The 14249-nt window shown below is 51.0% G+C and overlaps 1 protein-coding gene across 3 annotated transcripts in view; it reads left to right on the top strand.

Annotated features, from left to right (window-relative positions):
• Nucleotides 1–14249, top strand: part of Acot11 (acyl-CoA thioesterase 11) — a 48588-nt gene that overhangs the window by 20870 nt on the left and 13469 nt on the right. For all 3 annotated transcript variants that reach the window (XM_076860297.2, XM_076860300.2, XM_076860298.2), the window contains 6 exons: nt 2542–2749; nt 3706–3775; nt 9319–9379; nt 10312–10410; nt 10780–10915; nt 13086–13242. In XM_076860297.2, coding sequence (XP_076716412.2) covers nt 2542–2749; nt 3706–3775; nt 9319–9379; nt 10312–10410; nt 10780–10915; nt 13086–13242 — 731 coding nt within the window. The remainder of the gene's footprint in view (nt 1–2541; nt 2750–3705; nt 3776–9318; nt 9380–10311; nt 10411–10779; nt 10916–13085; nt 13243–14249) is intronic.

Raw genomic sequence — 14249 nt, 5'->3', positions numbered from 1 at the left:
TCAACGTGGCTTGAACAAGTCATGTTGGTAGGTTTTGAATTTATGGAATTAGCTTAGGGTTGCCTGTGGAAGGACTTATCCAGGACACACAGACCCCAACACAGGAGCCAGCTCTGCTTCCTCCTGCAGCTGTGGCAGGCCCGCCATCTGATCAGGACGCTCTTTGCTGCTACATTTGAGGCCCAGGACCCTGACTCCTCATCTTGGCCTAGGAAACCTTGCAAGGGATTTGGTGCGGTGGGAAGGAGCTCAGACCGCTCCAGATCTCAGGGATGGGAGCAGGCTCTGCTATTTCCTTGAAACCTCGGTTTCCTTATCTGTAAGATGAGGATAATAACATACCTGTCCCACAGGTTTGTTGTACAAATGGAATTGAATTAATACACGTAAAATAATCTGCTAAGGCAGATTATGTGGACACTTAAATGCTATATAAATGTCAGCTGTGTCTGTTGTCACCCCCCTAGAATTGGCATTGGCTGTGACAATTGGCACCACGTGCCTGCCTCTCATTTTTCTCACACACAGGGTTGCCCAGATCCTGGGTTCACAGACTGACCCAGGAGGGTATCCCAGAGAGAAGGGACAGCAGATTGCCTCCCTAGCCCCTATCAGAGGGGCTGATGGGCATGGCCCCCTGTCCTGCCTGGAGAGTAAGACAGGGTGGGCTTCAAGCTTGAGACTCCACCTCTCATGAGTGCGTTGAAGACCTTCCCTGCTGGTTCTCCAGTTGGCAGCTGCTGCGGTCCTGCCCTGGATCAGACAGCTGCTCAGTGACTGCCCAGAGCCCTCCCAGTCAGTAGATCAGAGTGCCGGAAGGCATTAGCACCCACTGGAGGCTCCTGATGCCAACTGAAGAGCCCAGGAGCTTAAGAAAGGGCCTGTGGGGACGAAATCAGAGCTGCTTCCTGAAGCACTTTTATGGGAACAATTTTCAGCTGGACTACTGCAGGTTCACTAGCTCCCTATGCCTCCCTGCAGAGAGTGGGGTCAGTCCCCTCCCTCCCTCTCTCCCTTTTCTTTTTCTTCATTATTGGTTCTTGCTTTATTGACCTCCTTTTAATTGGATTGTTTGCATTATTTACATTTTTAAAATGTACCATTAAAAAAAATATATATATATATATATATATATATATATATATATATATGTAGATGGTATAATTTTTAGTTGTAGATGGACATAATACCTTTATTTATTTATCTTTATGTGATGTCAAGGACCGAACCCAGGGCCTCACACATGCTGGGTGAGCGCTCTACTACTGAGCCACAACCCCAGCCCCTAATTGTTTTTAGTACCAGGGATTGAACTCAGGGGCACTCAACCACTGAGCCACATCCCTAGCTCTATTTTGTATTTTATTTAGAGACAGGGTCTCACTGAGTTGCTCAGTGCCTTGTTGTTGCTGAGTCTGGTTTTGAACTCACAGTCCTCCTGTCTCAGCCTCCTGAGCCACTGAGATTACAGGCATGTGCCACCGTACCCGGCCGTTTTAAATATTTTTAAGTGTACAGTTTTGAGGCATTAAGCACATTTTCAATCAGGCAACTATTCTTACTAACCGTCTCTAGATCTTTTTCAACTTCCCAAACTGAAACTCTATACTTAATAAACAGTAACTCCCAATTTCTTCCTCCCTAGCCCCTGGTAACCACTGTCCGTCCTTCATTCTTTTGTTCCTTCCTTCCCTCTTTCTTCTTTCTTTTTACAGTACTAGGGATTGAACTCGGAGTGCTCTACCACTGAGCTACATTCCCAGCCCTTTTTATTTTGAAACAGTCTCACTAAGTTGCCCAGGCTTGCCTTGAACTTGCAATCATCCTGCATCAGCGTCCCAAGTTGCTAGAACTATAGGTGTGTGACACCACGCCTGACTGCTGTCATTCTTTTGTCTCTCAGAATTTGACTGCTCTATGGGCCTCCTTTGAATGAAATCACAGTATTTGTCCCTTTGTGACTGGCGTGTCTTCCAGGCCAGGTTCATCCATTGTGAAGCATGTATAAGAATTTTCTTTCTTAAGCTGGTGCCGTGGCCCATACCTGTAATCCCAGTGGCTTGGGAGGCTGAGATAGGAGGATCACAAGTTCAAAGCTAGCTTCAGCAATTTAGCAAGGTCCTAAGCAACTTAGGGAGGCCCTGTCTCAAAATAAAAAATAAAAACAGCTGGGGATGTGGCTCAGTGGTTAAGTGCCCCTGGGTCAATCTCTGATACCAAAAAAAGCAAAACTTTTCAAAAGTTGTCCCACAGGCAGAAGTGAGGAGATGAAGTTTCTGTATTCTTCTTCTCTCCCGCTTCCTCAGGTCCAAAGTTGTATTAGCACAAGATTTGTTGGCCAAAAGGAAATAGCACAGGTGGCTTCCAGGGAGCTTCTGGGGTCTGAGACCATGGGCTGGAGGGTGCTCCCCTCTCTCCTGGTGGAGCTGGTGGGAGGTGGCCCTGGGCTGCTTCTCCTCTCCCTGGGGCCGTAAGGTCTCAGGGCTTGGCAGACCCAAGAACCCTGGAGAGAGCTGATCTCTCTGCCTCCGTGTTCTCCAGGGCCTCGCCTCTGTGTTCTCCAGCCGCACTTCCCGCAAGTCAGTCTCACGTGCTGGGGACGACAACGACATGGAAGAGGGTGAGGGATACCGGAACCCCACGGAGGTGCAGATGAGCCAGCTGGTGCTGCCCTGCCACACCAACCATCGTGGGGAACTGAGCGTCGGGCAGCTTCTCAAGTGGATCGACACCATGGCCTGTCTGTCCGGTGAGACTGCGCTTGGCCTGGCCATCTCCAGCCACAGGCCCCACAGACCCAGAGCAGGGGCCTCTATTCAGAGATGATGACTGTCCCCTGAGTGTCTCCTTTGCCCACGCTGGTCCATGTGCCTGAAGTGCTCAGGGCAGCCCTCCCTCTCCCCAGGGCCCACAGCCCTGGGTGTTGGTGTCGTGCCCTGAGGCCCCTGCTTCCACCCAGTGCAGCCATAGACAGGGCTGCTTCACCACCGGCTTGAAAATGCCCTGAGCACCCATGGCGACAGGCTGCTGATGGTGGTCCCTATGTTGAGCGGAGCTGCAGAGCTTGCTTCATTCTCTTTGCTGTGGTGGTGTCTCCAGCCCACTGGGAGCTCCCAGCCTGGTGGAGCGGTGGGGTCGGGGGGCATGCAGGATGACCCCACTGCCTGTTTGAGAGACCCTGACCCAGCTCTGGGGACAGGGAAGGGTTTCTGAGGGGTTAAGGCACCTGAGCAGGTCTTTGTTTAATTTATTTTGATGTGGTGCCAAGGATCGAACCCAGTGCCTCACACGTGCCAGGCAGGTGAGCAGGTCTTGAGGGTGAGAAGGCTCAGGGAAGGGAACAGGTGGGTGAGGTGGGGGTGCTCAGGAAGTCAGGCCAGACAGCGTGGCGTGATCACCCATTCATCCCGCAGCTACTGGCCCCAGAGTCTGTGCTGGGTTCTGCTCTGGGAGCCTCGTGCAGCCATGAGCAGGACAGGTAGAAATCCTTGCCCTCATGCACTTCCCAGTCTAGCAGGTCACTAGACAAAGGGAACCAGATTTATAAAATAGGGTCAAAATGTGGTAATGGTGGGAAGGGTCTGGGAGAAGGCTGGGTGGCCTCGGCTTGGGCAGATGGAGAAGCCTTTTGGGGAGGTGACATTTGATCAGAGGCCAGTGACGTGGGAAGCCTGTTAACATCTGGCTTTCTTCTTCTGACGCCAGCGGAGAGGCACGCTGGCTGCCCCTGTGTCACAGCCTCCATGGACGATATCTATTTTGAGCACACCATCAGGTAAGCAGCTCCTGCTTCAAGGTCCTTCCAGTTTCCCTGCCACAAACCCATGGCCACTCCCCCATGACCCGGCCTGGAGTCTCTCAGGCTTTTGAATATGGAAGGAGGGCAGCTTCTGGGGGCAAGGACCTGTCTACCAGGTCTCTGGGCAGCAGTGGGCTGGGTCCCTCTGCCAGGGTGGGGCTCAGGGAGTGGCCTCAGCTTTGGAGTTGGGCTTGCTGAGATATCATTGTGGTCCTTCAAGGGCCATGTCGTTCTGGGGAGGTCAGTCTCTCCCTCTGGGCCTTGGTTTTCTTATCTGAACATCGAAGGCATTAGGCTTGACCAGTGAATGCCTTTCTGAGCTTGGACATTCTCTGTGGTCACTGGTTTTGTACTGTAGGGAGGTCCCTAGGCAAAGTGCCTTGGCAAAGCCTGAGCTAGAAACTTGGCCCATCTCCCTGTGTTCACCCACGCCCAGGTTGATAAGGTGCTCATTACCTGAGGGAGACCTTTTTTTCTTTCTAATGACTGTCCTGGTTACATCGTGCTGAGCTTGTCTTTGCATGACGTTGCCTGTTGGTCCCTGCCTGCTTCTGGGACTCCAGGCGCATGCTGAGTCCTCCACTGGGACAGGCTGCAGGGGCTGCCCACACAGCTCTGTCTCCAGCCCGTTCCTAGCTTGCCATCAGTACCTAGGGAGTCAAGTGCCAAGTGCCAAGGGCTTATTTGGGACTGCCTGGTGCTCTGTGGGTCCCAGTTAAGGAGAAGTTTGACCATTCCCACTGCTCATTAGTCATTCACTACATACTTAATGTTAGTTGGACTGGGGCCATGCTGGGTTTGTGGACACAGAGTCCATTAGAGCATGATGTCTGTTCCCAGGAGCTCCCAGACTGCAGGGGAGGCAGATGCAGAAACAATTTCCATTCCAAGTGGGTGTGGGGCTCGGTGGTAGACCATGTGCCCAGTGTGCACAGGGCCCTGGGTTTGAGCCCCAGCTCCACAAAGACCTTGTGAAAAATACAAAGTTCCACGCTAATAATATGAATTCTGATATATAGATGCTTGTCATACATTTCAAAATACTTTAAATTTCGGAATAGTTTTACATTTACAAAAAGGTTGTATCTCTGAATATAGTACAGAACTCCTATATATCCCATACCCAGTTCCCTGATTATTAACGTCTTATATTTATAGGGCACCTTTGTCATAATTAATGAACCCATATCATCAATACCTTATTTGGAATGCCTTTTTTTTTTTTTTTGTACCAGGAATTGAACCCGGGGCACTTAACTACAGAGCCACATCCCCATCCCTTTTTATTTTTTATTTTGAGGAAGGGTCTCAATAAGTTGCTTAGGGCCTCCTTAAGTTGTTGAGTCTGGCCTTGAATTGTGATTCTCCTGCCTTAGCCTCCTGAGTTGGTGGGATTATAGGCATCCATCACTGTGTCCAGCTTGGAATGCCTTTTTAATATGTTAATTTACTTAATCCTCAGAACAACACTATGAGGTCATGGCTATTAGTACCCTCATTTTTCAAAGGAGGAAACTAAGGCACAGGGAAGTGAGGTAACTTGTTTAAGGTTATACAGCTGGTGGAAGACCCAGGAAATACTACCAGGCTGCTGGTCTGACCCAAGTCCCTGTTCCAACCAATGGGCTACATTTCCCATGTCTGTGGGTGAGGGTGGTGCCATGGAGGGTAGTCAAGGGGTCTTCCTGGAGGTCTGAGCTGGCTGCAGTACTGTCAGCTCTGTATAGAGCAATGCTCTGGAGGCCTGTGACCATGTGTGGCCTACTCTGGGTCCCTGCTACTGATACAGGTTGTCTTCCCTGGAGGGGCTGGGGGTAGAGAGCACAGTAGATGATGGACTTGTTATGGGCCCAGCCAAGTGAAGGTGAGTCTGGGTGGAGGGGCCTGTGGGTGGCAGGGAAAGTGGGGAGGGTCTGGAGGAGGGGTCTGGAGCACCGCTGGTGGCCTGGAAAGGCCTGGCTGCACCTGAGGAAAGCGGGAGAAGGTTTTGTTTGTTTCTGCTTTTGCCACTTAAAAATATTTCCAAATGTAGCTCTAAGGACTAAGTATACTTTTAAAACATAACTTCAACACCATTACAACACCTAAAAAATGAACAGTAATATCAATGTCATTAGTATTCAGATGCCCGCACTGTCTCAGGAGTTCGTTTATTTATTTATTTATTTAGTGGTGCTGGAGATTGAACCCAGGGCCTGTGCATGCGAGGCAAGCACTGTAGCAACTGAGCTATGTCCCCAGCCCCACCTTGTTTTAATTTTAATTTTTAATTTTTTGCTTTATCTTTGTCATTCAAATCAGGATGCAAATAAGTTTGCAAGTCCAGTTGCTCTGTATAAGTTTTTGAGGTTTTAAAAAATACTTTCATTTATTTATTTTTATGTGGTGCTGAGGATCAAACACAGTGCCTCACACATGCTAGGCAAGTGCTCCACTGCTGAGCTAAGCCCCAGTCTAAGTTATTCCCCCCACCCCCTTTCTTTTCTTTTTCAGTATTAAGGATTGAACCTAGGGCCTTGAACCATCTACCACTGAGCTAGCTACATCCCCATCTTCTTTTCAAATTTTGTTTTGAGACAGAGTCTTAATAAGTTGCTGAGGCTGACTTTGAACCTGCAATCTTCCTGCCTCCTGAGTAGCACACCTGATCACTTTTTAAAAACATCTTTAGATAATACTTGCTCATCCGTAACATCAGGGCCTTCTTAAGTTGTTGAGTCTGGCCTTGGATTGTGATTCTCCTCTCTCTCTCCCTCCCTCCCTCCCTCTCTCTGTTTTTTTTTTTCCCTTGACATTTGTTTGTTGAGGAACCTGGTATTTGCCCCCTAGAGTTCTCCATTTTCTGGGTTTTGCCGTTAGCATCACCATGGAATATATACTTTAACATTTTCCTCTGTCTGCTGAGAGTAATTGGTCTTGCAGAAGGGCTTACAGGGTTCAGGTTAGTTTATGGGGAGCCACCCTTCAGCATTGTGAGGACTACCTGGAGGGTGTCAGGGAACTGGAGGCTTGTGGGGGCCCCTGAAGGAGCCAGCGTGGTCTGAGTGCTGGGATGCCGGACAGTTGGGAGGAAAACAAGCTCTAAAGTCTGAGTGGCATCTGCTTGGCTTTGAGTGAGCTGGGGAGGAGGTCAGGGAGGAGTGGAGAGAATCACAAATCTCTTTCTTTACAATTATCCTGGCACCTGTGAGATTCTGGAGATCAAATACAGCAACTCATGAATGTTAGGCAAGTCCTCTACACTGAGCTACATCCCTAGTCCTCTTACACAGAAAACAGACTTTTAAAAAAAATTATTTTTTAGTTGTAGTTGGACACAATATCTTTATTTTATTAATTTTTTTTTATGTGGTGTTGAGGATTGAACCCATGGCCTCGCACCTGCTAGGGAGCGCTCTACTGCTGAGCCATAGCCCCAGCCCCAGACTTTTTTTTTCTTACATCAGTCCTGCCTTATCTGTGGGAATATGTTCCAAGAGCCCCTGTGGATGCCTGGAACAGTGGCCAGTACCAAACCCTATGTAAACTGTGTTTTTTTCTATACACACATATGATAAAGTTTAATTCATAAGTTAGCCACAGTAAGATATTAACCACAATAGCTAATAATAAAATAGAACAATTATAAAAATATACTTTAATAAAAGTTATTAAACTTTATAAATCGTTTACATCTGGAATTTTCCATTTACCATTTTCAGAGTGCAGTTGACTATAGATATCAAGCTGTGGACATGAGCCATGGATGAGGGGAACTGCTGTACTTTGGGGACCAGAGGAAATTGAATTTTTTTCTTTTTCTTTCTTTTTTTTTGGGGGGAGGGGGTGAGGGCATATGGGATTGAACTCAGGGCCTGTGCAGGTGAGGCAAGCACTCTACCAACTGAGCTGTATCCCCAGCCCTTTTCTAATTTTTGATCATAAAAAACATGTAGAAATCTGAGTAGTGAAATGGTCACCATTACGAGACCCATTACTTAACATTTGCTACATTTACTTTAACTAGACATGGATAAATAAAGACACAAACTTTTCTCTCTTTCCCTCTCGCTCGCTCTCTCTCTCTTTTTTGGTTCTGAGTCATTTGAAGAGGGTTGCAGACATCATGCCACTTTATTCACTTTATTGCTCACCTTGTCAGCAGATGTCTCCTAACATGGCCCTCCCCCATGTGACAACATGAACAGAAGTCAAACATGCAGCACCTGAGCACATGCAGTGCTCAGTGGCTGGGTCAGGCCCACTCTTCATCTCTCCTGACCCTTAGAAGCACAGGCAGTAGGCACACACTCCCCATACTTTAAAAAACGAGGAAGTGGACTCAGAGAGGTGAAGTGATTTTCCCAAGATCACATAGCTTGGCAGTCAGCCTCTCATTGTGCTCACTGTGAGCCCTTGGCCAGCAGGTGTCTTGGAGTGAGCTCGTCCCAGGCTTGGGCAGGAGGCAGTGTAATCTGAAGTTAGCACTGTGTTTCCATGTTCATGAGCCGAGGTGCAGAAAGGTAAAAAGGACTTCTCAAAGTCACACTGTGATTGAACAGGGCCAGCTCTCCAGCCTCCTGTCCTCTCACCCCCATAGCCCACCAGCTGACCCCTCACTGCTGTCTCCAGTTAGGCAGAGGGCAGGCTGGGTGGCTCCTCTGAGGATTTACCTGGACATGGGAAACATTCTAGAAGGATAGGCTCCATTTGGAAAAAAGTGGGATTGGGCAGCCAACACAATCACCTAGAATACTGGCCCCGTCACTTTTTAGCTGCGAGATCTTGAACAAATGGCTTAACCTTTCTGATACTCAGTTGCTCCCAAACCTACCTGCAAGGCTTATTTTGAGGTTCAAACCAGGTAATGCATAGTGCCTGGCACATGGCACTCATTCTTTAAATGTTTCCATTTCCCTATCCACCCTCTTTCAATATCCCCTTGCACTTAGTAGGCATTCAATAAATGTGGAATTCATCAATTCCGGTGGCCACTATTTACTGAGGACCCACCCTATGCATTGTACCGGACCTTGGAGAGCCAATGGCGAGCAAAACACAGGCCCCTGGGGCTGGGGGTGTGGCTTGGTGGTAGAGTGCTTGCTCCATACAACCAAGCCCAAAAGAAACAGAAGTACCTGGTTCTTTCCGAAGTGGAGCTTCAGGGCTGTGGGAGGCTAGGCAGTCCACTGGGAGGGGTTAGCGGATGACCTTAAGGGGACTGGAAGACAGGGAGGGCTGCCCCATAGAGCAAGCCACAGAGCTAAGAGTAGAAAGAAGCTCAGCTCTAACTGAACAAGGGATTGGGGGAAGGAGGGAGACAGTGACCCCAGGCCACTTCTCCTGGCCTCAGCTTGCCTACCTGCGAAGTGGGTGCCCACACTGCCTCCCCGGCCTGCTTTGAGGACTCTGTGACATCACAGATGGGAATACCTCCTGCGATCCCTGAAGTCCCTTTTGCCAGTTCCCCCCAGCAGAGCTACTGTGGTTCCCTCCCCTGTCCCCTCTGGAAGGCTTACCTCCTGCTTTCCTCTCCCCAGTGTTGGACAAGTGGTGAATATCAAGGCCAAGGTGAACCGGGCCTTCAACTCCAGCATGGAGGTGTGTGGGTGGGCACTGCCTGGGGTTAGGGTGGGCCTTCCTCCTTCCTGATCTTCTTAGCTCCAGCCCAAGCACACTTAGCTGCAGAGACCTGGTTGGGACAGCAGAGTTCTGAATTGATTGGCAGGGATGGGAGGGTCTGAAGAGCTTCCTGTCCAATATCCCATAGCACAGACAGTAAAACTGAGGCCCGGCAGAGGGAAGGGCCTTGCCTTAGATCACTGAGCCACATGGTTTCCAGTGTGGCCCAGGCCCTCTTTGGCAGCCGGGTGGTTGTGGGGATCAAGGGAAGACAGCTGTTGGGTCTGATTCCAGAAGCACAGGGGCCACAGTGGAAGAGTGCTGGGCTTCCACCCATTAGCTTACCTCCCCTGGCCTCGGACTCCTCATCTGTAAAATGGGAACATGGTTCCTGTGCTCCAGGGGTGTTGGGCAAGGATGTTGTGAGGTGATGCACAGGGCCCTGTGCTCTGCAGGGGACTCCGCTTCCTCCCTGTGGACTGCAGGCTCAGGCAACCTCGTCCAGCTGAGCCACCAAAGCTAGGACAGCAGATCCCTGACTATGCCCCTGAGCACTCCAAGTGCCCAGGTCCTGCCCAGGAACCCCCAGGTGTCCATCCTTTGAATTTGGCCAACATTTTACCTTTTGTGGACACAGTCTCATTTTAGTCTTCTCAGTAGTTCTGAGAGCGTAGCTCTGATCACTCGCATTCTACAGATGAGGAAACCGAGACTCAGAGAAGAGCAGTGACTTGCCCAAGGTTCTCCAGGGAGCCAGGAGCAGAGTCAGAACCATCCACAGGCCTCTGGCTTAGGCCTGGTGGGGGCTACGGGAACCCCAGAAGCCCAGTTTGGAGTGGCTCTTCTTGTCTTGTCCAGATGAGGGCCTTGAGTTGATGGGCTGTTTCTTCCCTCCCACTCTTCCTCTCCAGGTGGGCATCCAGGTGGCCTCTGAGGACCTGTGCTCTGAGAAGCAGTGGAATGTGTGCAAGGCCTTGGCCACCTTTGTGGCCCATCGGGAACTTACCAAGGTAGGTGCCTGCTCCCTGCCTTCGTGCTGCTTGTCACGGGGGGTCCCGGCCACAGCCCCGGGAGGAAGGCTCATCGCCATCCTACCCTGATTACCTCCTCCACCTCCCCTCACCCCTCTCTGCACATCTCATGCAAAGAAGTTTCGTCAGCATTCCTCATGTTCACAATGACCCCTCTATAACCTGGGACTTTGCCCAAGAGGGGAGCTGGGGGGACGTCAAGGTGGAGGCAGGAAGGTGAGCCCCAGGAGAGGAGACTGGCTCAGGACCCACCAGCATCCCAGCCTAGCCGGTGCCAGCCTCAGGCATGCTGTGGTCTGGGAGACTGACCTTGTCCTGAGCACCTGCCCGCTGTGCCCTGGCCAACAGGTGAAGCTGAAGCAGATCACGCCACGGACGGAGGAGGAGAAAACCGAGCACAGTGTGGCAGCTGAGCGCCGGCGCATGCGACTGGTCTATGCCGACACCATCAAGGGCCTCCTGGCCAACTATGCCATCCAGGAAGGTGAGCAACCCGCATAGAGGGATGGTGGCCCGTGTCCTTCATATCCCTGTGCTGGACCCCACTGGGCAGAGAGGAAGGGATTCTCCTAGGGACTTCTGCCCCTGGTGGCCTCAGGCCTGTCTAGCCTTCTTAGCCTCCTGGGCCCCAGAGAAAGGAAATTCTTGAGCCTCTTACCCAGTGCCCAGGACCCCAGGACACAGAAGCCCAGAGCCTGGGAGCCCAATGCCCCCAAGAGCCATGGAGACGGCGATAAGATATGTAGAGATCCCTTTGTTGGCCACAAAATGCATTTGAATCTCTAGGAACCAAGGTGTTTAGCAAGGTGGTGTTGAGCTAGGACTCAGAGACTGTAGGATTTTAAAGACGCACCTGTGTATGTGTGTATTTTTTTTAATCTCCCAAAGGATATAGATGAAAAACCAAGACTCCCTCCTAACCCAAAACCCAGGCTACTTTCCCAGAGGCATTTTTTTCTTGAGGCACTGGAAATTGAACCCAGGTATGCTCTACCATTTAGCTATATTCCCCAGCCCTTTTATTTTGAAATAGGGTCTCACTAAGTTGCTGGGGCTGGCCTTGAACTTGTGATCCTCCTGCCTCAGCCTCCCCAAGTTGCTGGGATAACAGGTGTGCACCACTGTGCCTAGATGTTACTTGTTTTTTTTTTTTTTTTGTTTGTTTTTGGGTACTAGGGATTAAACTCAGGGTCACTCAACCACTGAGCCACATCCCCAGCCCTACTTTGTATTTTATTTAGAGACAGGGTCTCACTGAGTTGCTTAGCGCCTTGCTGTTGCTGAGGCTGGCTTTGAACTCTCCATCCTCCTGTCTCAGCCTCCTCATCCCAGCCTGTTACCTGGTTTTCAATCCCTTTCCAGAAGTATTCCCTGCTATATTTAAGCATAGTGTGCATTATTTAGCACCATGAATTTACCAAAAAGGGAACATGTGGGACATATTGTGCTGTGTGTTGATTCCCCCCACTCCATGTCTCTAAAATCCCTGGAGGTCAGTCTACATCGGCACACGAAGACCTCCCTTGGAGAGATGAAGGAAGGTGTTCCTGACAGAGTGCACAGTCTGGCAAAGGCCTGGAGGCAACATTGAATTTCTTTCCCAATCTCTAGAATGTTCAAGTGCAAGGTCTTTAAGGGATTTGAGGACAAATATAAGGTGATTCGGCTGCCCAGGTAGAGGGAAAGCAGGTGCAAGTTGCTAACCCCAGTGAAAGCAGGACACTGAGATTGGGATTCCCAGCTCTTCCCATTGGCCTCCTTACACCCATCCATCCCACTTCAGCCTCCTGGACCCCTCCTGACCTGACAGCCTTCTCCCCATGGGCCAGTCCAGATGCCTTTGCCTGATATCCGGGCCTTTGGGCTGATTGCAGCCCCATCTGGTGCAGTCGCTTTGCTTGCTCCAGCTCCAGCTAAGCAAAGTCCTCTTTGCATCCTGCCAATGCCCTGCCTATCCCACCTCCAGATCTGGGCCTGGGTCATCCTCAGCTCCTGCTCCCCCTGCCCCCCAGCAGGTGGCATTTTGGAGAATGTGTCAGCCAAGTGAAATGCCACTCCTCTTATGGACCCTCCCTGCAGAGGGCTGTCTCCATAGGACACAGGAGACAAATGGCACCACCTTGGGCTGGGAGGGGCGTGTCAAGCCCAGAAGCCCAAGGCCCCCCTCACATTCTGGCCCCTGATACTGAGGGCATCTTAAGGCTGTGGCTGCAAGGGACAGGGAATGGTCAGGACAGAGGTGGGAAGAGCTTCTCTTTCTGAGGTGTATCCACTGAGTCTGGAGCGGAGCCTTTTATAACCACCATCACAGTTCACCTTCAGGTGGGTTGACACCTGCCCTTCACAGATGGAGCAGCAGAGGTCCATGCGGGTCCTTGATTTGCCCAAGGTCATACAGCCTGTATGGGGTGTGGGGTGGAGCTGGGATTCAGACCAGGTGTTCTTGTCTCTTCCCTGAGACAGGCTCATATCAGTGACCTCAGTGACCTTCTACCTCTCACCCAGGAACGCCTGCACCCATTTCCCTGTTGCTTAACAGATTAAAGATCCTGGGTGGCTGCAGCAGGGTAGGGTGGGGATCCCCCGGCTGCAGGGGTACATCTTGGTGGCCTCCTCACCTCCCTGCCTCCTTCCCCCGCCCCCTCCCTGGCCAGATCTGGACAGCAGGGACTGCAGCTGCATGGTGCCGGCTGAGAAGACCCGCGTGGAGAGCGTGGAGCTGGTTCTGCCCCCCCATGCCAACCACCAGGGCAACACCTTTGGGGGTCAGATCATGGCCTGGATGGAGAATGTGGCTACCATTGCAGCCAGGTGGGGGCCTGGGCTCTGCTTGCCTCCCCGCTCCTCCTCCCCTTGGTGCTCCCTTGGCTGGGGACACTTGCTGGCCCTGCCATGCAAGGCCTCAGAAGCTTGGCTCTTCATTAGGGTAACCCAGGGTTTTTGGAGAACCAGAGAGAAAGGGTTTCCTGTGAGCTGACCATTCTTTCCTCCACTCATAGAGTCCACCACGTTTCCCCCTGGACTCCTCGGAGACACCAGCCCTGGCCAGGCTCTGCAGCCTCCCCTTGGTCTGGCCCTGCCCGCTTTTCCCAACAATTTCCACTCCCTTTAAATCAAGCCATGGCTGTCACTTTTCCCATGCTCTGCGTTCCTGGCCCCTGGCTCCAATCCTGGTGTGGCCTCCTGCCACACAGCCCCCATGGTGCTTTGTTAACCTGCCACCTCCCCCTCAAAGCCACCTCTGCCTGTTTCCTTCTTCCTGGTGGTGATAACAATTGCTGTTCTCCTGTAACCCCTGTACCTCCCGGGGCTTGTTCTACTCTAAATATCGGGGGTTTTTGTGTGTGTGTTTTTTAAAAATAGTTTTGGTAACTGACATTCACTAGTGGACACTCTCATATCTCCCTGAACATTCTTGCTGTCCCCTCTGCCAGGAGTGTCCTCCCAGCCCATGCCCTGCCCCAGGCTGACTCTTCCTCATCCTTAGAATCTGGCTCAGGTGGCCCTTCTCCGTGTTAACCTGGGGGAGAGGTACTTAAGCGGTGCCATTTGGGACAGTCCTTGACTTTGAGTGCAATGAGCTCTCAGACTAGAGGGAAAGTCTGGATGGTCAGGGAGGGCTTCTTGGAGGAAAGTGCCTTAGTGGACTCTTGAATGACAACTCTGGGATAGAGGGGCTTATCAGGTACTAAGGTAAATGTTGGGAGGAAGATGGGAAAGGGGCTTTCTTCTATCTCCCAAACTCAGCTCCTTCCAGCCACTCACATGGACCTCGGTATTCTAAGCTGTGAAACGGGACTCAGTGCAGAACTGTCTCT

This window comes from Callospermophilus lateralis, chromosome 7 (genome assembly GCF_048772815.1).
Source record: "Callospermophilus lateralis isolate mCalLat2 chromosome 7, mCalLat2.hap1, whole genome shotgun sequence".
NCBI lineage: Eukaryota > Metazoa > Chordata > Mammalia > Rodentia > Sciuridae > Callospermophilus > Callospermophilus lateralis.
The sequence above is the reverse complement of the archived record's forward strand: the minus strand, read 5'-3'. Positions and strand labels throughout refer to the sequence as shown.